The 21,568-nt window shown below is 52.8% G+C and overlaps 1 protein-coding gene and 1 long non-coding RNA gene across 5 annotated transcripts; one reads left to right on the top strand and one right to left on the bottom strand.

Annotated features, from left to right (window-relative positions):
• Window positions 1-656: 656 nt before the first annotated feature.
• GUCY2D (guanylate cyclase 2D, retinal) lies at window positions 657-18,130 on the bottom strand. 3 transcript variants are annotated; one of them, XM_027518118.1, is made up of 19 exons: window positions 16,219-18,130; window positions 15,827-16,131; window positions 12,544-12,895; window positions 12,090-12,174; window positions 11,719-11,821; window positions 11,230-11,331; window positions 10,226-10,306; window positions 8,543-8,749; window positions 8,291-8,447; window positions 7,585-7,734; window positions 6,778-6,926; window positions 6,119-6,282; window positions 5,831-6,023; window positions 5,398-5,572; window positions 5,001-5,099; window positions 4,820-4,914; window positions 4,635-4,720; window positions 4,402-4,513; window positions 657-3,933 (listed from the first exon to the last, which is right to left on the bottom strand). In XM_027518118.1, the coding sequence occupies exons 1-18, from the start codon at window positions 16,985-16,987 to the stop codon at window positions 4,420-4,422; spliced, it is 3,366 nt and encodes a 1,121-aa protein (XP_027373919.1). In that variant the 5' UTR covers window positions 16,988-18,130; the 3' UTR covers window positions 657-3,933; window positions 4,402-4,419. The 3 variants fall into 3 exon arrangements, with proteins under 3 accessions (XP_027373919.1, XP_027373918.1, XP_027373920.1); XM_027518117.1 differs by having other exon boundaries at window positions 15,827-18,130; XM_027518119.1 differs by lacking the exons at window positions 11,719-11,821; window positions 12,090-12,174; window positions 12,544-12,895 and having other exon boundaries at window positions 15,827-18,130.
• Window positions 8,110-9,620, top strand: LOC113877723. Of its 2 annotated transcripts, XR_003506795.1 has the most exons (3): window positions 8,110-8,311; window positions 8,806-8,872; window positions 9,014-9,620. It is a non-coding gene; the product is annotated as an uncharacterized LOC113877723 (long non-coding RNA). The 2 variants fall into 2 exon arrangements; XR_003506794.1 differs by having other exon boundaries at window positions 8,162-8,311; window positions 8,806-9,620.
• Window positions 18,131-21,568: the final 3,438 nt, after the last annotated feature.

Below are 21,568 nucleotides of genomic sequence, written 5' to 3'. Positions count from 1 at the left end.
TCTGAGTCAGTTCCACAAGGACTGAGAATGGGGCAATGATGGATGCCCAGCACACGGATGCTAGGAAGGTCATGTTAGAAAAAGAGCCTGGGGGCAGCAGGGATGTTGGGCTCAAAGAGAATGGATGACCAATGGGCTGGTTGCACATGGGTGGCTTTGGGATGGTCTATCCTGTTCCAATGCCCCAGACTCTGGGAGGGTTGGAGGTAGAGTGTGGCTTGCTGGTGAGACCTTGTCCAGAGACCAGTGGACCTCAACTTCCCCATTTGGGGGCCCTGATCCTTCAGTCTTGGATTCTGGCTTCCACGGATCTCAGGTCTTGGCCACGGACAAGCTCTGTCCTTCTCTTCCTTCCTCTTTCATGCCTCTGACCAAAGGATGAGGCCAGCTACCCACTTCCAGAGCCTCAGAGATCCTGGTCTTTTCTAGAAGCCTGAAAGTCCAGTGACTTCCCTGCTTTGTCCTCTCAGAGCAGACCCCCTGAGCAGAGGGGCTCCCGTGGGGTTGCAGTCCTGAGATCACCTTCCCCTGCCTGGGCCATCTCTAGGGTTCACCCCATATCTGAAGTCCTCCCTGGCAATGCAATGCCGGGTTCGAACATTCCAGGGGTGGGGGTGTTCAGACCATCTGGGCCAAAAGGACCACATACCAAGAAATGGAAGAAAGCACACCTTTATTCCAGGACCCAACACCATGGCATGTGGCCTGGCGTCCAGAGCACACAGTCCAAAAGATCCTGGTGAACATGGCCATACAACCCAGTTCCAGAGCCCCCAGAGTGGGTCCCTGGAGTCCACTGCAGGTGGGGGTGGGGAGCAGAGCCCAGTCCCTGAGAAGCAGCACAGACGAAAGGTGCCAGGTGAGCCCCAGGACGTGAAGTATTGCCCCAGCTACAGGGTAGGCACCCAGCAGCAGCAGCTGCGGGAGATCCCGGCTTTGGTCGTCTTTGGTCCTGGCTACAGAGCCATCCTGAAGGCAAGGCCAGCAGCAGAGGTAGTGTAAACACGGCTAAAGGTGAGGGGAGCCTACTGGCCAAGCCGGGTGCTCTCTGAGCTGGGAGTTGCTGGGGTCTGCAGGTTGTAGGGGTGACCTGGTGGACAGGACTTGGGTCAGAGGACAGGAGTGCTCTCAGAGACTGCCTGGGCCCAGAAAAAAGGTTCCACGGAAATGGAGGAGAAAGACAGGGAGAAACTTCCAGGCAGAGAGAGGAGACTAGGAGCAGAGAGGAGACCGTGGCTTGATCGTTTCCCTCCTCCACTCCCACCAGCCCTCTGAGCTCTAGGGCAGGTGGTCCCTGAGTTCTCCAGACTGGGGAGGAAGACAGGCCTCTCCATTACCAGGCTCTCCCCATCACTTGCATGGTCTCCTTTCAGACTGAGTTCCCAGGTGACTCAGTGGTAAAGAATCCGCCTGCCAATGCAGGAGACATGGGTTTAATCCCTATGTCCAGGGGTCCTCCACATGTTTGATCCTCCACGGGAAGATCCCCTGGAGGAGGAAATGGCAACCTACTCTGGTATTCTTGCCTGGAAAATTCCATGGAGAGAGGAGGCTGGCAGGCTATAGTCCATGGGGTTGCAAGAGTCAGACATGACTGAGCGACTGAGCATGCACCTGAGAACAGGGTGAGTTGACAATGGGAAGGAACTGGCTCAGCCCTGTTTTCCCCACCTCTGACCCAAACACAGCTTGGCCCCAGCTCATCCTCCTTCCCCTCTGGGGGTGCCCCACCCGCCCCTATTCTCATCAATCATCCTCCACCTAATCCCAAGTCAACTCTTCCCTGAAGCTCTCCTGAATCACAGGCTAGTAACTATCCTAGGCCCCACACAGGCTGGGAGGAAAAGAGTGGGAAGGGGTGGGGTGGGGTGGGGCGGGAAGGAGGGAAGAGGCAGGGGAGAGACAGCTATGTGCACATGTCAGGTCCAGCACCAGCAAGGCAGAGCTGGCCTTCAATCCCTGGAACCTAAGTACAGAGAAAAAATCTAAAGAGAGATGTTTCAGAATGTAGGTAATTTTAAAAATACTGTGTCTGTGAGTGCATCAGGGTTTAAAAAAAAAGAAATCCTTAATTCACCATCTCCGAACTTGGTTAAAAATGCTTTTTAAATTATACCATATTATTCACTATAGCAGCACCACCTTAAGTAACCAGAACTTGTAGCTGCTGAATCTTAGGTTTCTTCTTTCTCTGCCTTTAGGAAGGAGGAAAAGACCACTAAATTTGTGGGTTTCACGAGTCAGGCAAAGCAACCCTTCAACCCACAGACTCATCCATAGTCTCAACATCAGCTACTCCAGGGTCCTGAGGTCTGATGTCTACAGACACCTGACAGGCACGTAAGAGTTTAGAGAATCCTGGTGTCCTGGAGTCCATGGGGAGTGGCGGGCACTGTGAGAATGGAAGAGTGAAACCTGGAGAGCGGGGTGGGGTGGGCAGGTGGTTGCTCTTTAGCTCCAGCAGGAAGTTGCAGCTGCCCCTGTGTGGGGCTTTTGATTTCAGAGAAGAAGGAAATTTGGTAGACATTTTTACAATGGGGCCTCTGTTGATTTCTAAATGTTAGCTCAAGACAAAAAGAAAACCATTCCAGTGGCCAAACAAGTCTCGAGACGAGTTTCTAGCCTGGTTCTTATGAAATCTTAGAAATTCTGGCTTCCCAGGTGTGCAAATGGTAAACTATCCTTCTGACAGTGCAGGAGACGCAAGAGACTTGGGTTTGACCTCAGGCCAGGAAGATACCCTGGAGAAGGAAATGGCAATCCATGCCAGTATTTCTCAGCCATCCACTCTCAGCAATTCTGAAATTTTAGAGCTCCTAAGGTCATTTAGTTACATGATTCAGAAACTTAAAAGTATGTATACATAGTCTCAAGGAACTCTGTTCAACTCTGTTAAAATGTAGATTCTGTTTCCATAAAATGGGGCCTGAGATGCTGTATTGCTAACAAGCTCCCAGGCGATGTCACTGCTGCTGGCCCACCAACCACACTGTGTGTCAGGACTGAGTCCAGCCTTCCGCCTAGGGAGTCCATCTGATGGTACTATCGCTGCTTACAGCTAGCTCCAGTTCTGCTCACATACCACCAGGGACTGGAGGCTCACTACCTAGAGAGACAGCTTGAGTGGCTGCAGCTGCTGCTAACTTCTGCCACCCAGAGTCCAACATGCCAAAGCCCAGGCTCTGGGATATCAAAGTACCACAAAAGAAACTTCAGCTAGAGACCCACCAGGATGGGATGGCTTGATGCTTGTGGCAAAGACCTAAGCAGGAAGGATTTTCCATCCAACTGTCTGCTCAGCAGCGACCAGTTAAACAGAGAATACTACTATTCCTGGGTGTTCTGGTTAGTAAAGGTTCGGAGCAGTTTGTTTACATGCCTTTCCCCAAAGCCAGGAACCAAGTTTTTTTTCTCTGCACTTGGGCAAGGTGTGTGGTGCCACCAAAGGAGCCAGTTTCCAACTGGTGGAGGATGGAGAAGAGAAGGATGCTTGAGGCTAAATAGAAGCCCTGGAATCCTCAGGCCACGTGACAACCCCTGTGCTGGTGGAACAGGTGGGCTCCACCTCCTCTGGGGTTGGGACATCCAATCCCAGACACTCCTTCCTGGGGCCTTCCTGATGGGCTCAGGGTCACTGGGGCTGCAGGCCATGTGCCCCGTGCCCCATATCCCAAGGCCAACCACTCAGAAGCCCAGCTGTCAGAGCTGGGGTGTGCGGAAACCACCTACGCCACTCTTCATTTCACCACCGAAGGGGAACCCAGGCCTAGAGAGTGCATGAGGCTTTCTCAAAGTCACACAACTGGTTTGCAACCAGCTCTTGTAAAGGCTCATAATCCTTTGAGGCAGAGCTGGACAGAAGTCACTGGTATTAGCCAGGTTTTTGGTCACCTACAGCAGCAACGTTCAGGAAAAGGACCTTCCGGAATAATCCTGAGGGAAAGAGGAGGGTCTCAGAGGGAAATCGTGGACAGGGGTCATGGGGATTGTCCTCTGTAGGGAAGAATCATGGATCAGTTTCCTGGAGGGCAGAGGGCTGGGTGTCTGCTGGAACAGAGCTCTGGAGGCAACAGTCAACTGGTCCTCTAGTGAATCCTAGAATCACTGAGTTCCAGAGGCCCAGAGGAAGGGCTTGTTAATGCAGTAAAGGGAGAGGGGGTCAGAGTGAAAGTTCCAGAAGGTCATGTTTAAAGGTATTCCCAAGTCTGGATTCCTGGACCACTCCAGAGCTCCAAAACCAGAATCGCTGTGGCTGGTGCTTCCCTCCCAGGGGAAATGTCTGGGTTTAGGAAGCAGCCTGAGCCCACCAAGTCAGGGGAAGGGTTGTCTGTCCTCTGGGAAGCATTTGTGGTCCCCGGGGTCTGAGGGGCCTAGGAGCCCGGGGGAGGGGGGGCGCAGTACCTTGTTCCAGACCCAGCCTCACTTCCCAGAAAACTGGCCTGGCCTCGCCTTCTCTAGCTTCTGGCGCCGATCAGGGGGGATCTCGTGCAGGCTGATGCCGTGGTTGCTGGCCCTGTGGGGAAGGGAGAAGAGGCGGTAGGAGGGCAAAACCCAAGCCACCCTGCATGGGCAGGAGTGGGGAGAGGGGACCGAGGGAGTAACTCGGTCTTCACCCACGGATGCCGGATCCTCACCCGGGTTGCAGGTCCGGTGGTTTGGGGATGGGTTTGTTGAAGCCGCGTCTGCCCACCAGCCAGTAGGTTTCCTCTGCGCCCTTGCCCTGGGGAGACACGCGGGACGGTAGGGCTCAGGCGGGCTGGGGTGAGGGCCGGTGGCGCTCCAGGTCAAAGTGGAAGCGTGTCTTCCAGCCCGGCCTCACCTTCAGCTCCGTGCGGCCCCGCACCTCAGTCAGGAAGCCCTCGTTTAGGGCGGAAAGGATCTGCACGGTGCTCCTGTTCACGTGGATGCGGTAAGCTGGGAGAGCGGGGGACACCGTGACCTCGGGGGACACCCCTCCCGCGCCCCCGACCCACCCGCCCCTTCCGCCCCGTCACACTCACGCAGCCCGGTGGACTCCATGCGCGAAGCGGTGTTGACTGTGTCCCCAAACAGGCAGTACCGGGGCATGGTGAGGCCCACCACGCCCGCCACGCACGGGCCTGCGGAGAGGAGCAGGGTTGGCGGGCCTGCGGGCCCGGGCGGCACCTAGTAGGGCTCAGCGGTCTTTAGCATTCCCAGAATCTCCACTGGCTCCCCAAAGACACCCTCTCAAGCATGCCCTCCCAATTACCATGGAGCCCCTGGTGTGAAAAGGTGGCTTCAAAACAAGTTCCCCTCCTCCCCCCGCCCCCTCCACAAGTTTGCCTCTTATCTGGGAAAGCGGAGCCCTGCCCGCATTAGGGAGAGGGGCTGGAGTGCCCGGGGGGCAGGGGGGCCCGGGTGTGGGGACAGAGTTACCCGAGTGCAGGCCAATGCGGATGCGCACGGGCACTTCCGGCATGTGGCGCATGCGGAAGGTGCCCACGGCGCTGAGGATGTCCAGAGCCATATTGGCGATCTCTGCCGCGTGCCGGTGCCCGTTCCTCTGGGGCAGCCCGGAGGCCACCATGTAGGCATCCCCAATTGTCTCCACCTGAGGCCAGAATTCAGTACTGAGCCTCCCCCACCAATGCCACTGTCCCTGGTCAGGAGGCCTAAACTGGGGTGAGTGCAGAGATCCTGGGGGCCTTCCAGACAGGGGACTGAGTGGGGGACTGGCAGCAGAGAAAAGGAACAGGAGGGCTGGGAAAGAGGACTGTGCTGGTGGACTTGGATAGTGGGTCTGGGACCTGAGCAGAAAGGGCTGGGTGCTGGGGAAACTGAAGGAGGGCTTGTCCCCTCCACACCCCACCTTGTAGACATCATGGGAACCGATGATGGCATCAAAGAGTGTGTAGAGGTCGTTGAGCAGGTCTACCACTTCGATGGGCTCACTCATGGCTGAGATGGTGGTGAAACCCACAATGTCACTGAAGTACAGTGTCACCTCTTCGAAATACTCGGGCTCCACAGGTGTCCCCATCTTCAGCGCCTCTGCCACAGACCTAGGGATGGCAGATGGTGAGGTTGCCTGGAGGCTGCCCCAGGCTGGCTGGACTCCAGCTGTCCTCCCCAGTCATCTCTCCCCATCGACACCCACGGAGGCAGCATCTGTGTGAGCAGCCGGTCTGTCTTCTGCTTTTCCAGCTCCAGCTCCTCTGTGCGCTCCCGGATCAGGTCCTCCAGGTTACTGGAGTACTGTTCCAGCATCCGCAGCATAGAGTCGATGATGTTCATCTTCCGGCCCTTGTTGATGCTCTTGAACTAGTAGGAGGAGGAAGCTGGTGGGGCTGCTGGGGACTTGGGCTGCCATGCCCCTCTCATGCAGCCATATTATGCCTGATCCTCTGTCCACACCCCTTTTCATCTCATCCTAGTCAAGCCCACACCTCACCCCGTGCTGGGCACTGTGTTTTCACACATTATTTCCAGGTCAGCTGTTCTGTTAGTAACTGACAAGGGACTGAAACCAGCCCAGTCTTTGGACTCCCAAGCCAAGAGTCTCTTCCCCACACCAAGCCAAATACATACTCAATAAATGTTATTTTAATTGAATTAAATTCTTCTCTCATCTAGAGCTCCATCTCCCATTCCAAAGGTCTCCACAGCCCCCATTCTCACTCTGTCCCTACCAAACCCTTAGTCCTCAGGCAATGCCTTAGGAAGTAGCCTGGAAGGTCAGAGATCCTGCCAGCCTGCCTTTCAGCAGCCCCCAGCCCCACCCCAGGTTTCTGGCAAGTGCCCAGCCCAGCCCCTGACCAGTTCAAAGGTGCGATCCATGGAGGGCCGAAGTTCTGGCTGCTCTGCCCAGCACTGTTTCATCAGCTGGATGCACTCCATGGGCGCCTGGTCTATGGACACGGAGGGCCGACACAGTGGAGGGGGGCTCTGTACCCTCTTCACCACTTCTGGAAGTATGAAGGGACCAAGAGAGGAGATGGACCAGAGGAGAAGCCACCTCTGACTCTGGCCTGATTGTTGCAGCTTGAAATGAGGGAACTGGATATGGTCTGGGATTCCTTTAAATCAGAGCTTCATTAGATGAGGAAATGTAGTGTGGGAGGTGACTCTGGGAGCAACAAGAGGACCCTGAACCGTTGGGTAGGGGGCAGGGGGCTGTAAGACGTGTCAGGCAAAGAGGCTGCCTTATTTATTGCACATAAGAAAAGCAGAGGTTAGATTGATCGAGTAGTTCTCTGTTTCCTGTCTGGTGGGCTCCAGTCCATGGGGTCGCAAAGAATCAGACACGACTTAGTGACTAAACCACCAGCACCATCATAGATGATAATATGGACTTGAACTAGATCCAGCTGCTTTCTTCCCCCTCTTCCCCTCTCCTGCTGTCTCCCTGGGGCCCCTAAGAACCAGACAGGAATGTACTACTAGCCTTGGGGGAGCAGGAGGGGTCCAGGATCAGAACAGAGGAAACCCTGGGGCGCTGAAAAGGTCGCCCCTCCCATCCTGATGCTTGGCTCTCCACTGCCCTGATTCTTCAGGCGCACATAAGTGTCAGTACCCAGAGAGACTGGGTCTCTAGTCCCAACACCAGGCAAGGGGCCGCCGTACCCTCGGGAGTGAGCTCCAGCATGGCGTAGGGGGCGCTGCGGCACACGACCTCCTGCATAATGATGCCCAGACTGAAGACGTCGCCGGCCAGCGTTCCCCGGCGCTCCAGGACCGGGTCTCGAAGCAGCTCCGGGGCTGTCCATAGCTGGTCTGAGGTCGGGGAAGGGGGTGTGGGCACGCGGAGAGCCGCGGAGGCCCTGGGGACAGACCCCCCCCCCCCCCTCACCAGAAAGCCCAGACTCGCCCTCGCTCAACCTCTCAGCCTGTGTCTGACCTTACTGCTCGCAGTTATCCCCAAGAGAAACTACCAGAAACCCTAAGCAGGTTTCGGAAACAGTCCTTCCCTTTAGACAAAGCGGTGCCCAGAGAAGATTTGGTCCCTTGGAAACAAGCCAAACCATTAGGTAAAGCCCCATTTGAAGCAGGACTCCCAGCAGAGGCAGGAGCTCCGCCCTCAGGCACAAGTACCACCCCCTGAGCAAGTCCCGCCTCCCTAACACGTCCCGCTCCCCCAACAAGCCCCGCCTCCCCAGCCACAGTGTTCCCTCTCTTCGTCCCAGAGGTCACAAGACCTTTTCGGTCTCAGGAGTGGCGTCCAGTGGATGTGGGATGGAGAGAGTTCGAGGGAGGAGGAAAGAAGAGGCGCTTGAAATAATGGGGATGCGGGGGATGCTTGTCCGCGCAGGAGGCAGCCGGAGACGCCTACCCTCCGCGCTCGGTGGCTCAGGTAACACCCTCTGCGCCTCCAGCAGTCGCCCATGACCGTGGTCGGTGACTTTAAGCACGAACCTCCCGTCCACCACGCAGTTCCGTGACTTCAGCCGCCCATGGGCCACCCCTCGATGGTGCAGATACCTTATTCCCTGGAAAGGGTGTCATAAAGGGCAGACTCAGCCCACGCGGGTCCCCTGCTGGCTCCTCTCCGCTGCATCCCACCCACTCACCCCCACACGCACACCTTGATGAGGTCCAGGAGGAGGGAAGACTTGAACATCCAGTCCAGCTTTATGTCTCTCTGGGCGAGGAGGTCTTGGAGGGAGCCGCGGGCGCAGTGCTCCGAGACCACAGCCAGCACGCCTTCCCCGGGGGCCGCGGGGCCGCCAGCTCCTCCCGCCAGGAAGAGGCCCAGGTAGAGGGCCACGTTTTCATGCCGGAGTTCCCGGATCTGTAGGGGGGTGGGGGGTGGGGGGTGGGGCACTTAACAGGCATTTTCTGTCCTAGGAGCCAGGTGGATGGAGCGGAGGCTGTTATTCAGGTCTCGCTTTGATCGGAGGATGGGATAAGAATGGTGAGTGGAAAGATCTATAGGGCATGTAAGGGGCTTCCTTCTACAGTAACTTCTCTCTCTTGGAAAAGACAACATGGTCAAAGGCCACCGTTCAGACGCTGAACATGATTTTGCTTTTGTTTTTTTGGCCCCACCGCGAAGCCTGCAGGGATCTCCCGGCCCTTATCAGCGCCCCCTGCAGTAGAAGCGCGGACTCTTAACCACTGGACCACCAGGGAAGTCCGTGAACATCGTTTAACTTAAAAGTTATGAATGAAAAGACAACCTTGCCCTGGTAATCAGGACCCAGGCAGATTCTGATTTATTAACCATAAGACTTTGAACTTGATGGGTCTTAAAGGAAAACACCTGATGAAAGAGAAGCTCCTGGTACCACCCTGCCTTCTGATACAACAGCCCTTTGGGGGAGAATCAGGCAGACACTGCACTATTTTCAAAGTCACCAAAATGGCTTGTGCTGGGGACTCAGCACAGGGCCTCTCTGCTTGGTTACATCATTGCACCAGATATTTCTGAGACCCCCATCATGTTGTTCCCCAAGTTAGGGAAGGACTAAGCGGTCCAGCTGTGTCCAAGAGGAGCCATCAACAAGGTCACACCCACCCAGGAGGACAGAGGCCCTCACCATCTGGCTGCAAAAAAGGGGGCTAGTGGGTGACCAGTGCCCTTGCTAGCTTTTCTTTGGTCCCACAAGGGGCTTCTTTTCATCTTAAATGCCTATTATTAAACGGTGACCTAGTCTGTTGACTACTGGTAGTCCACTTAAGTCATTCTGCAGCTGTGACCCAGAGCTTCTGGGAGGCATCTGTGAAGGAGGCCAGGCCAGGGCTGTACAGTGTTAGGAGTAAGGAGGGCATTAAGGTTGGAAATACCAGAATAAGCCAGTTTATAGCCTCCTTGCCAGTTTTCCACTTCCTTCAATATGCATCAACTGGGCCATGCTGCACAAGCAGTCTGACAGAACTGGAAGCCCATTTATTTTCTGTTGTTCACTCAACAAACATTCGCTGAGTGTCTCTAATGTTCCAGACACCCTGCTGGGTGCTGGAAATACAATGGAGGGGATAGAGAAAAAGTTCTCACTCAGCTTACAGTTCAGGGAGGGAGGAAGATAAGAAATAAGCAAGCACACACAGGTGAACAGACGATGACAAATTATGATACAAACATCTCAAAGAAAAGAACTAGTGTTGTAAGAGCATGATGGGAAACCTGCTTTAGAGAAGAGGGGACACTTCATTGAGAGCTCTTGGTCTCCCCCACAGTGGGGCCTACTTGGACTCAGCTGCAAAGAGAAGGCAAGGAGGGAAGAAATGACGGCCACCCCACACCCCATTATAGACCCACTCCCACCTTGGAGAAGGCCATCTTGGTTGCTGGGCGGATAGCTATATGCCGATCTCCTGGGAATTTCTTCAGCCAAACCCAGTCTCCCTGGAGCAGAGATAGGAGTAATGAATTTGGTTTCTTAAAACTGGGGGCTTTCCTGGTGGCTCAGTGGGAAAGAATCTGCCTGCCAATGCAGGAGGCACAGGTTTGATCCTTGATCTTGGAAAATTCCACATGCCATGGATCAGCTAAGCCCGTGTGCCACAACTACTGAGCCTGGGCTCTAGAGTCTGGGAGCTGCAACTACTGAAGCCCATGTTTCCTAGAGTCCATGCTCCACAACAAGAGAAGCCACGGCAATGAGAAACCCGAGCACCACAACTAAAGGAGCAGCAGGAGCAAGGAGCTTGATGTTTGCTCTGAATCTCCCTCCCTCTTGATTAGCCGAGCTCTCTTGGCTCTCCCTGAATCTGATCTCATTATTTCCCACCCATCCCACCACATTCAGATTTGCAGACTTCATAGTTAACGTCCTAATGCCCTCTTGTGACTTTCTTTTTTCCACTCTAAGTCTTGCTGTTCCAGAGATTGATTGGGATAGAAGTGCTGGGTGGGGTCAAGATGTGGGTCTGGCTTGAGTCAGAGACAGCCTTTTTATTTTTTAAGACTTGATTGAATTTGTTACAATCTTGCTTCTTTTTTGGGGGGGGGGGAGGTTGTTTTTGGAAGTTTTGTTGTTGTTTGTCTTTTAGCCTCGAGGCATGTGAGCTCTTTGCATTGGAAGGTGAATTCTTAACCACCCAGGGAAGTCCCAGGCCTCCAGTCTTTAGGCCACTGTGATAGGCCTTTGAAAAGCCATCACTTGGATGATGGCTAAGGGGAAATCCCCCAGCAGGAAGGCTTCCCAGATGCCCCCCTTTGAGGAGGAATCCCCAAACCCTCTCGGGGTTCCCATCCTGGGCTCCTATCCCCATTTCCTCGGCTTGTCTCCAGGACTAGAGCTCGGCCTGCCTGGGAATCATGCTCACCTCATAGAGGCCAATGTTGGTGTAATCCGGGAGCTGGCTGTGGATGCTGCGAACATCTGATATGCTGCGGGCAGCCAGACTGGTTCGACTCCCCTGGGCCACCTGGAGGATAGAGATCAAAGAACAGGGTCAAAATACACTGTGGGGTCAGAGTCCTGCGTTGAGGTCAGGCTGAGTTCTGAGAATTATAGAAGGGAAGGGAAGAAACCTTAATTAGAGAAGGTGATAATGACATTACTTCCCATGTACAGAATGCTTCAAGGTTTACAAAACAAACATATTCATTTTCTTGTTGGAGCTTCACGCTGTCTCAGGAAAGTGGTCAAGACAGGGGCTGATACCCTCATTGCACACGTGAGAGGGCTTATCCCAGCGCTCAGACCTGGGACAGAGTGAGGGCAGAAAGCAGGCCTTCCCAGGTGGGGGCTGGGGTGAGGGCTGGCCCAGGCAAGAGAGGACAGCTGGCTCCTGGATCCCCACCTCCCCCACCTTTCGAGAGTTGCCCCCATGCGGGTGGAGGAAGGTGATGTCATCCAGAGTCAGGATGATCTTGTTGGGGCCAGAGACCATTTGGATGTGAAGCAGCCGGTGCCTGGTAGAGAAAGGAAGTCATCTTCACCAAGAGGACCAAGGTCTGTGAGAGGAGGCCAATGCAGGGGTGGGGGGGTAATGCTGTCTCAGGGAGGGCAGTCACCCCCAGATCACGTGTCCCCTGGGACTCCACCAGCCCTCCAGCCCTCCTTCCTTCTCCCCTTTTCCCTTCATCTACTCTTGAGTGGGCTCAGTCTGCTGCACAGTTGCCCATTTCCAGCAGGTGGAGAACCAAGCACATCTCCTACCTAGCTCACTCCCCTACTCACCTACAATAATGGGCCAGGAAGGCCCCAGCCAGCCCCATCCCAACCACCAGGAGGAAGCCAATAAAGACGACGCTGGGTTCCACTCCTGGAGGGGCAGTGAGAGGAGAGAGGCTGGGGACCGTGGCAGGGGGCAGAGGGGAGGACCCTCTCTAGGGAGGTATGTGGTCCTGTCAAACCCTGCAGGCTCCAGGAAAGGGGGATGGGTACTCGGAACAGGACCAAGGGAAAAGTCAGGGGTCTTGCAAAAGGTGGGAAGGTGGTTCTTGGGAATGTTAAAAAGCTTCCAAAAGGGCTCCAGGGGCTCCACAGTAGAGGGGTCCTGCACAAGCCAGGGGTCTCTGAGGAGGCCCTGGAAGGGCCTCCAACAGGAATTACGGGATGAGAGTTCACTCTCACCATTTTCTGGAGGGTTCATGGTCACTGTCCCAGTGGGGGCTGGGATGCTCGCCCTCACCTCCGTTGCAGATGGTGTCTGGGTCGAACCAACACGAGGGGTCAGGCCCAGGCCCCCGTCCACCTTTAGGAAAATGCACTGGGGTTCCAGCGGAGTGGAAGAAGCCCTGCGTAGGGTCCAGAACGTATGTAGCGAACAGCTGGTCCCCAGTGGCATCCGTGTCCAGTAGCACAAACGAGGGCTCCTCAGCTCCTCCCAGGGCCCCACAGAAGCCAGGGACCCGGGCATCCCGGATATGGCGGGCCACCGCTGCTCCGGACACCCAGCCGCCACCTGCGGCCACCCGTGCTCGCGCCACGCCCCCAGCCAACAAGAAGACTGAGTCATAGATGGTGCCGAAGAGAGGGGATACCTGGGAAAGAGGGTAGGGGCCTCAGGTTTCGGGGTCAAGGCCCATAAAAAGACAGGGACTTACTGTCCCCGCTTATTCTTCTACTGGGCCCTTCAAGCCCTCTGTGAATTGACTGCACCTCCTAGTTCGTGGTTCCATATCCTTCCCATTGGCTCTCTTCCTCTCCCTAATTGGCTATCCCATATCTTTTTGCCACTGCCCTTCCCTCTTTTCAGGATTCTTAAGGTCTTCTTATCATTCGTTACTTCCGATTCCATCACCTACATCTCCTCTCTTTCCTCTCCTTTTGGTTGCCCTGCATATATTTTTAAAATCATTACCTATTATTCATTGAAAGCCTTCTTTGCTGTCTTTTGATTGGCTTCTATTTTTCCTTCTTTTCTTTTCCCTGAGTCAACCACCTGGTCTCATTGAGCTTCTCTATTATTTCCAGTTCCCATCTGGCACTAGGGATATATCAGGATCCAAGATAGAGTCCATATCTTGAAGAATCTAGTCCCTATCTCAAGGAATCTTTCCTCTGGAGGGATGTTAAGGAGTGAGGGTAGGGGTAACTGAGGGAGCTGAGGAGACAGGAAAGAGGGCCCCAGCCCAGGCTGGAGGAGGAGGAAAGGGCTTCCAGAAGTGACCATCCCTCAGGGGATGAATCAGAAATATGTGGAGGAGTGTAGGGACAGGAGAGAGGGAGCAGCACAGTCCGGTAGCACAGAAGCAGAAGACCATATCTGGAGAACCCAAAGGAGATCAGTCTGACTGAAGTTCAAGAAAGAAGAAAGAGAGAGGAAGACACAGACCTGATAAACCAAGTAGAGACCTATATCTCTCCAGGGCAAGAGAAGCCACTGGGAGACTTCGAACTGGGGTGACACAGTCAGATCTGTGTCTGAAGTTTGATCAAACTGTTGGGTGGAGAAAGGCCTGTGGTAGGTAAGTAGAGACCACTGGGAGATTTCACTGGGTATTTGGACCCGAGGTGCTGTGGCCTGAACCAGGGGACTGACAGCGAGGATGGAGAAAGTAGATGGATTCAAATGGCTTTTGGGAAGCAAAGGTGACAGGACTGGATGTCTGGACATCCAAGGAAGGGTTAGAGGCATCAAGTGACTCCTAGGGCTCTCACTTGGGCAGCTAAGTGGCTGTGCTACTTACTGAGAACTGAATAGGGTGTTCCCCACCCTTTCCCTCGCCTCTCTTTCTTCACCTGCCCTCCATCCCATCTCCCTCGCCTCTCTTTCTTCACCTGCCCTCCATCCCATCTCATCACTGTTCTCAGGGAATCCGGAGTATTAGCTGCTTCTTGGGAATAAGCTGTGAATCTAAATGTTCATAAAAGCCCTTGGCTCCACCCAGGGACCTTTCTGCTTCTCACAGGATGTAAGTTCTCAAAAAGTTAAGACCTGAGATGAAGCCCCAGGGGAAACACCTCTGAACTGGGCATGGAGGCTGGATCTGTATTCCCCCTCCTTCCGGCTCTCTCTCTCTTTTTCTTTTTCCAGCTCTCTGTTAAGAACACCAGCTCTTTGTTAGAGGCTGTAGGTCATAGCCTATTGGAAGTGGGTTTACTTAAAAGTAGGCTGCAAAAGATGTTGCACTATAGAGTTGGTTAAGAGTTTGCCATCTAGGTTTCCTTCCAAGGAGTAAGCATCTTTTAATTTCATGGCTGCAATCACCATCTGCAGTGATTTTGGAGCCCAAAAAAATAAAGTCTGACACTGTTTCCACTCTGCTTGCTGCTGCTGCTGCTGCTAAGTCACTCCAGTCGTGTCCGACTCTGTGCAACCCCATAGACGGCAGCCCACCAGGCTCCCCCGTCCCTGGGATTTTCCAGGCAAGAACACTGGAGTGAGTTGCCATGTCCTTGTCCAATGCATGAAAGTGAAAAGTGAAAGTGAAGTCGCTCAGTTGTGTCTGACTCTTAGCGACCCCATGGACTGCAGCCCACCAGGCTCCTCCGTCCATGGGATTCTCCAAGCAAGAGTACTGGAGTGGGGTGCCATTGCCTTCTCCGACTCTGTGCTTAAGTAAGTATAAATAGCAATGATCCCAGCAGATGAGAGGGAGCACTGAGCTATTCTGATCTGTAGTGAGACACCTGGGGGTGCTAATAAGGGAGGAAGAATAAAGAATAGGTAAGCCATCCAAGCAGAGACATTACTTTGCCAACAGAGGTCCATCTAGTCAAGGCTATGGTTTTTCCACTTGTCATGTATGGATATGAGAGTTGTGAAGAAAGCTGAGCGCCGAACAATTGATGCTTTTGAACTGTGGTGTTGGAGAAGACTCTTGAGTCCCTTGGACTGCAAGGAGATCCAACCAGTCCATTCTGAAGGAGATCAGCCCTGGGATTTCTTTGGAAGGAATGATGCTAAAGCTGAAACTCCAGTACTTTGGCCACCTCATGGGAAGAGCTGACTCATTGGAAAAGACTCTGATGCTGGGAGGGATTGGGGGCAGGAGGAGAAGGGGACAACAGAGGATGAGATGGCTGGATGGCATCACTGACTCGATGGACGTGAGTCTGAGTGAACTCCGGGAGTTGGTGATGGACAGGGAGGCCTGGAGTGCTGCGATTCATGGGGTCGCAAAGAGTCGGACACGACTGAGCAACCGAACTGAACTGAAGAGTTTGCTCCTTGGGGCTGAAGGTGAGAGGTTTCATTACCTACTCTCTGGAAGCAATTCCAATACACTAAGACGCTCCAAGCAAGGTCAGACAGGGAGAGTTGACATTCCCAGGACAGGGAGAGTTCGTGGTTCTTCTCTCCCTATACCTCCTCCCTCCCATTGACTGCATGCTCCTCTCATTCCATCTGGTCTGTGGTCTGTCCGCTTCCCTTCCCACTGCCTCCAGCCTCCATCTCCACTTTTGGCGATTCTCTGCTCTCTTCCCCCGGCTCTCTTCCCCTCTTCCCACCTCCCTGGTCGCTCTACCTGCTGCAGATTGAGGTCCAGGGGCAGCTCCCGGTGCTCTTGGGCCCTGTGCAGGCTGTCCCGCACGCTGCCTCCCAGGGGACAGTGACGGGTGAGGGTGAGCACTGCATCGTGGGCCTTGCGAAGCTGTGAGCTGTTGGCGAGCACCGCCAGGGCGTCAGGGCCTGGAGACAAGGCGTAGTGGAGAGTGTCGAAGGGCAGGAAGACCAGGGAACCGTCGGCCAGGCCCAGTTCCTCTGCAGCCTCCAGCAGGCAGCGCTGCTCCTCGCCGCCCAGCAAGACCGAGTGCATTACCATGATCACTGCTGCGGACACAGAGACCCAGCTAGGGACTCTGTCCTCTGCTCCCTGGACGATCGATCCCCGCCCTCGCATCCTGCAGGGGAGCCTACCTCTGACTCTGGGCCCATCTTGGACCCTCCTCAAGGCCTCCCGGGCTCCAGACAGGTCGGAGGGCTCCATGGAGGTCACCAGGGCCACGGGCAGGCCCCTGGCCCTGAGCGCCGTGGAAAGTGCGTGTCCCGCCTCCACCCACAGGTCCTGGGGGGCGGTGACCAAGGCCACGTGCGCCCAGCGGAAAGCGCGCAGGAGGGCGTAGAGGGCATCGGCCGCGGGCGTCACCACCGGAGCCGTGGTGCCCGCTGCCCGCGTCCCGGGACAGCCCCAGGGGACCAGAGCGACCCCCGCCTCCTGGGCTAGTAATTCCGCCGGCCGGCAAGCTGCGGGGTTCACCGGCCCAACTAGACCCGAGACGCGGGTGAGCGCCGAGGACACGGCCCCCAGCGAGCCCGGCGTCCGGCACGGCTCGGGCAGCAGCGCGACCTCGAAGCGGGGGCCGCCCTCCAGGGCAGCCGCGTGGTTCAGGCGGGAGGCGGCCAGGCGGGCGGCCAGGTCCGGGCGGGCACGCGCGAAGATGGGGTCGCAGGCCCAGGGACCCAGCACCCCCACAGTGAACACGGCCGAGAGGACGGAGCGCGGCAGGAGCAACAGCAGCAGCAGCGGTGGCCTCAGCCGAAGCCGGGGCCGGGGCGGGATCGGGGGAAGGCCGGGCGGAGACGGAGACCACCGCGTGGGGGCGCAGAGTCCGGGGTCCCGAAGCCCACCCGCGAGGAAGGTGCAGGCGGTCATTGCCGGCTTCTGCGAGCACGAACCGAGTAGCATGAGCGGATGCGACCCCCAGAGCTCTCCTAGGGCTTTCCGCAACGCCCCCCCGCCCCCCCCCCCCCGCCCCCCCCCCCCCCCCCGCCCACTTTCTCAAAGCGCAATTAACCTGCGGGTTGTCTCTGCTTCCATACCGCGCCTCCCGCCCCTGCGTGGACTTCTATATAGGGTCAGGGGTATAGCCTAGAAGTACCCCTGACCCCCCACCACCCCTGCTTTCGCTCCCCCTTGTCTGCCCCTCCCCCCTCTTAGAGCCGTGGTGGGGTGGGGTGGGGGTCAGTAGGGACACTCCTATACCCTTCCATGGTCTCTCTCGGGCAAAAGGGCCCTGGAGTCCGCGTGGAGGGGGCTTTGCCACTCACCGGAAAGTCCGGGGCTCGGGCCTAGGGCCAGGGTGAGGGGTCACAGGGCCGATCCTTCTGACGCCCTCCCACAGGTCTCCTTTGCCAGGGCCCAGGGCGGGGGGGTGTGGGAACAGCAGGCCAGAGCCCTTAATCTCCCCAAGCTGATTAGGGTCTCTTAATCAGGCAGGAAGGGGCTGGTGGAGGATGGGGCCTCCTGGGGTGGGCTCTGTCCTAGCTTCCAGACAGCCAGCCAGCTTCTTTCCCTTCCTTGCCTCCCAAGCCACAACCCCCAACATAAAAGCAGCTGCAGGTCCCCCTCTCAGGCTGCTGCCACACTACCCTGCTCGGCCTGGGGAGCCGCAGGATATGTCCATGGACACTTACGGGTGATCAGTCCTAGGGTCCTATTCCCTCCACTCTTGTTCCCAGTTGTGCCAGCCAAGTCCAAGCCCATCCCTTGGCTGGCAAAGTCTACACCCAGAGACCAAACCCAAACCAGCGTGATACCTGGCTTCTCTTACCTGCCCACACTTGATTCTCTGACCTCCACATCTCCATGCCTAGATAAACATCCTTTTGGCCTTGGGAAGGCAGAACTCCAGGAAGTAATGGAAAGAACTTGGACTGACCTGGGCTCAGATTCCTCCTTATTGGCTTTATGAACTTGGGAAAGTTTCTTAAGCTCTCTGAAGGTTGTTGTGGAAACTACTTGTGACAATGACTATAATTGCTGCTGCTGCTAAGTCGCTTCAGTCGTGTCTGACTCTTTGCGGCCCTATAGATGGCAGCCCACCAGGCTCCGCCGTCCCTGGGATTCTCCAGGTAAGAACACTGAAGTGGGTTGCCATTTCCTTCTCCAATGCATGAAAGTGAAAAGTGAAAGTGAAGTCGCTCAGTCCTGTCCGACTCAGCCACCCCATGGACTGCAGCCTCCTCTGTCCATGGGATTTTCCAGGCAAGAGTACTGGAGTGGAGTGACATTGCCTTCTTGAGACTATAATTGCCGGGATGACAAAAACAGATAAAACAATTTTAAAGAAGACTGTAATGGGATACTTACCTTACTATATATCAAAATTTATTACAAAACTATAATAATTAAAACACTGTAGGGACTTCCCTGGTGGTCCAGTGGCTAAGACTACATGCTCCCAATGCAGGGGGGGTTGGTTTGATCCCTGATCAGGGAACTAGATCCCACATACCGCAACTAAGAGTTTAATGGTATAATTAAAGATCCTCCTGTGTGCTGCAACTAAGATCCAGTACAGGCAAATAAACAAATATTTTTTTAAATAATAAAAAAAGACTGTAGTATTGGTGCAGGGGTAAACAAATAATCCAACTGGACAGAATAGAGAGCACTGAAAAAAACTTAGCAAAAATGAAAATTTGATGAGTGAACAAATGGACTAAGAAGGAGCTTTTCCACAAATGGAGCTGATTAGCTAGCCATACGAGAGGGGGAGGGAGGAGACAGAATTTGATCTCTATCTTACACTACACAAAATCAATTCCAGGTTAAAGACATACATTAAAAACAAAATTTTAAATTTGAAATGAATCATTTTTCAACCATCACGACAAAGATTGGCTTAGGCGAGAATCATCAGTAGATGCTAAGCTAGGCAGAAATTTTGATGAGGAGCAGGATATTTGCATGTCTTAAGGCGTGTCCCCACAGATTGCTTATGAGTTTGGAAGGGAACAAAAAAATAAATAAAAAGCTGTAATTAGACAGTGGAGAAATGGGACAACACTTTGACCAGTGTTGGTCAACCAGTAAGGGGCAGATAGACATTGTGTACCTCCAGACATGGTAACCTGAGAAGGACACAGTAATACTGCACAGATCCAATACTGCACGATTTTCATCTATGCAGTGTTCCAGCCGAGAGTGTGTGCATTTGTGCCCAGTCCAGTCCAACTCTGTGACCCTACGGAACTGTAGCCTATCAGGGGACTGTAGCCTGCCAGGCTTCTCTGTCCATGGAATTTTCCAGGCCAGAAAACTGGAGTGGGTTGTCATTTCCTTCTCCAGGGGATTTTCCTCAGCCAGGGACCAAACCTGCATTTCCTGCATCTCCTGCATTGATAGGTGGACCACTGGGATTCCCCAGTACATTCCATCAATCTAATCTCAAGGAAATAGCAGATAAACACAAAATCAGGGACATTTTACTAAAAAAAGGGATGGGCCTGTATTCTTCAAAAATGTCAACATCATGAGGAAACCAGAATTGAAAGAGACACGTGCACCCCAATGTTCATCGCAGCACTGTTTATAATAGCCAGGACATGGAAGCAACCTAGATGTCCATCAGCAGATGAATGGATAAGAAAGCTATGGTACATATACACAATGGAGTATTACTTAGCCATTAAAAAGAATACATTTGAATCAGTTCCAATGAGGTGGATGAAACTGGAGCCTATTATACAGAGTGAAGTAAGCCAGAAAGAAAAACACCAATACAGTATACTAACGCATATATATGGAATTTAGAAAGATGGTAACAATAACCCTGTATACGAGACAGCAAAAGAAACACTGATGAATAGAACAGTCTTCTGGACTCTGTGGGAGAGTGAGAGGGTGGGATGATTTGGGAGAATGGCATTGAAACATGTATAATATCATATATGAAACGAGTCGCCAGTCCAGGTTCGATGCACGATACTGGATGCTTGGGGCTGGTGCACTGGGATGACCCAGAGGGATAGTACAAGGAGGGAGGAGGGAGGAGGGTTCAGGATGAGAAACACATGTATACCTGTGGCGGATTCATTTTGATATATGGCAAAACCAATACAATATTGTAAAGTTAAAAAATCAAATAAATAAACCATGAACTCTTAAAAAAAAAGTCAACATCATAAAAGACAAATAAAGGTTGAGAAAATATTCTAGATTAAAGGAAGCTAAAACAACATGACAGTTAAATGCAATGCCTGCCTCTAGTTTGGAGCCTGTACAAAGGGTTTTTTTCTTTCTTTCTTTCTTTTTTTTATTTGGCTGCACTGGGTCTTAGTAGCAGCATGCAGGATCTTTAGTTACGGTATGTGAATTCTTAGTTGTTGAACTTAGTTGCAACATGTGGGATCTAGTTCCCTGACCAGGGATCAAACTCCAGGCCCCTGAATTGGGAGCATGGAATCTTGGCCAGTGGACTACCAAGAAAGTCCCCAAAGGGTTTTTTAAGCTGCATATGAGTATAGGGTTTGTAGGGATATAAGAACGCTACAGAGTGTATTAACATCTGTCAATTGATGACATTGGTCATCATATGATTGGGAGATTTGATCAAAGTATTTTATCAATGTAAATTTTGAACTGTACTATCCCTATTTGTATTTAGCTGAAGTATTTGAATAAATACACTGAAGTATTTAGCTGTAAAGCACCATAATGTATGTAACTTACCCTCAAACGGTTCAGAAAATATGTGTATATATTTTGTCTTATATATTACATACTATATGTTATATATATTTATCAAATGATAAACAAATATAATTAAATGTTAACACTATCTGAGTAAAGGGTATATGAATGTTCTTCATATTATTTTTATTTTTGCAGCATTTTGTAAATTTGAAGTTATTTTCCAATAAGATTTAATAAAAAACTTTTACTAAAAAGAGAATGGGGACTTCCCTGGTGGTCCAGTGGCTAAGACTCTGCACTCCCAATGCATGGGGTCCAGGTTTGATCCCCGGTCAGGGAACTAACATTTTTTTTAGCTGCAACTAAAAAAAGATCCTGCATGCCATACCTAAGACCCAGCACGGCCAAATAAATAAAAATAATTGTTTTTAAAAAGAGAATGTCTTTATCAATCAGAATAGGAAAGAATTTCTTAAACATGACAAAGTACAAACCATAATGGAAAATAGTCATGAATTTGAAAATATTAAACTTAAAATTTCTGGTCCAAAAAATCATATCACAGAGAGAAAACATGAGCCACCAACAAGAAGAAGAAAATTTCAAAACATTAACAAAGAGTTAGTATCCAAAATATATATGGGGTATGATAAAAGATAACCCAGTAGAGTGTTTGCTTTGGCAGCATATGTACTAAAACCCAGTAGAAAAATGGGCATAGGAAATGAACAGACAAGTTATAAGAAAAGCCTAAGGAAAAATGCCCAGCTTCACTAATAAAGGAAATGCAAGATAAAACTATGAAATACCATTAGCATCCATCAGACTGGCAAAAATAAAGTGTGACAA

Source organism: Bos indicus x Bos taurus, chromosome 19 (assembly GCF_003369695.1).
Source record: "Bos indicus x Bos taurus breed Angus x Brahman F1 hybrid chromosome 19, Bos_hybrid_MaternalHap_v2.0, whole genome shotgun sequence".
NCBI lineage: Eukaryota > Metazoa > Chordata > Mammalia > Artiodactyla > Bovidae > Bos > Bos indicus x Bos taurus.
Note: the sequence above shows the minus strand (reverse complement) of the source record. Positions and strands in the feature narration are given on the sequence as shown.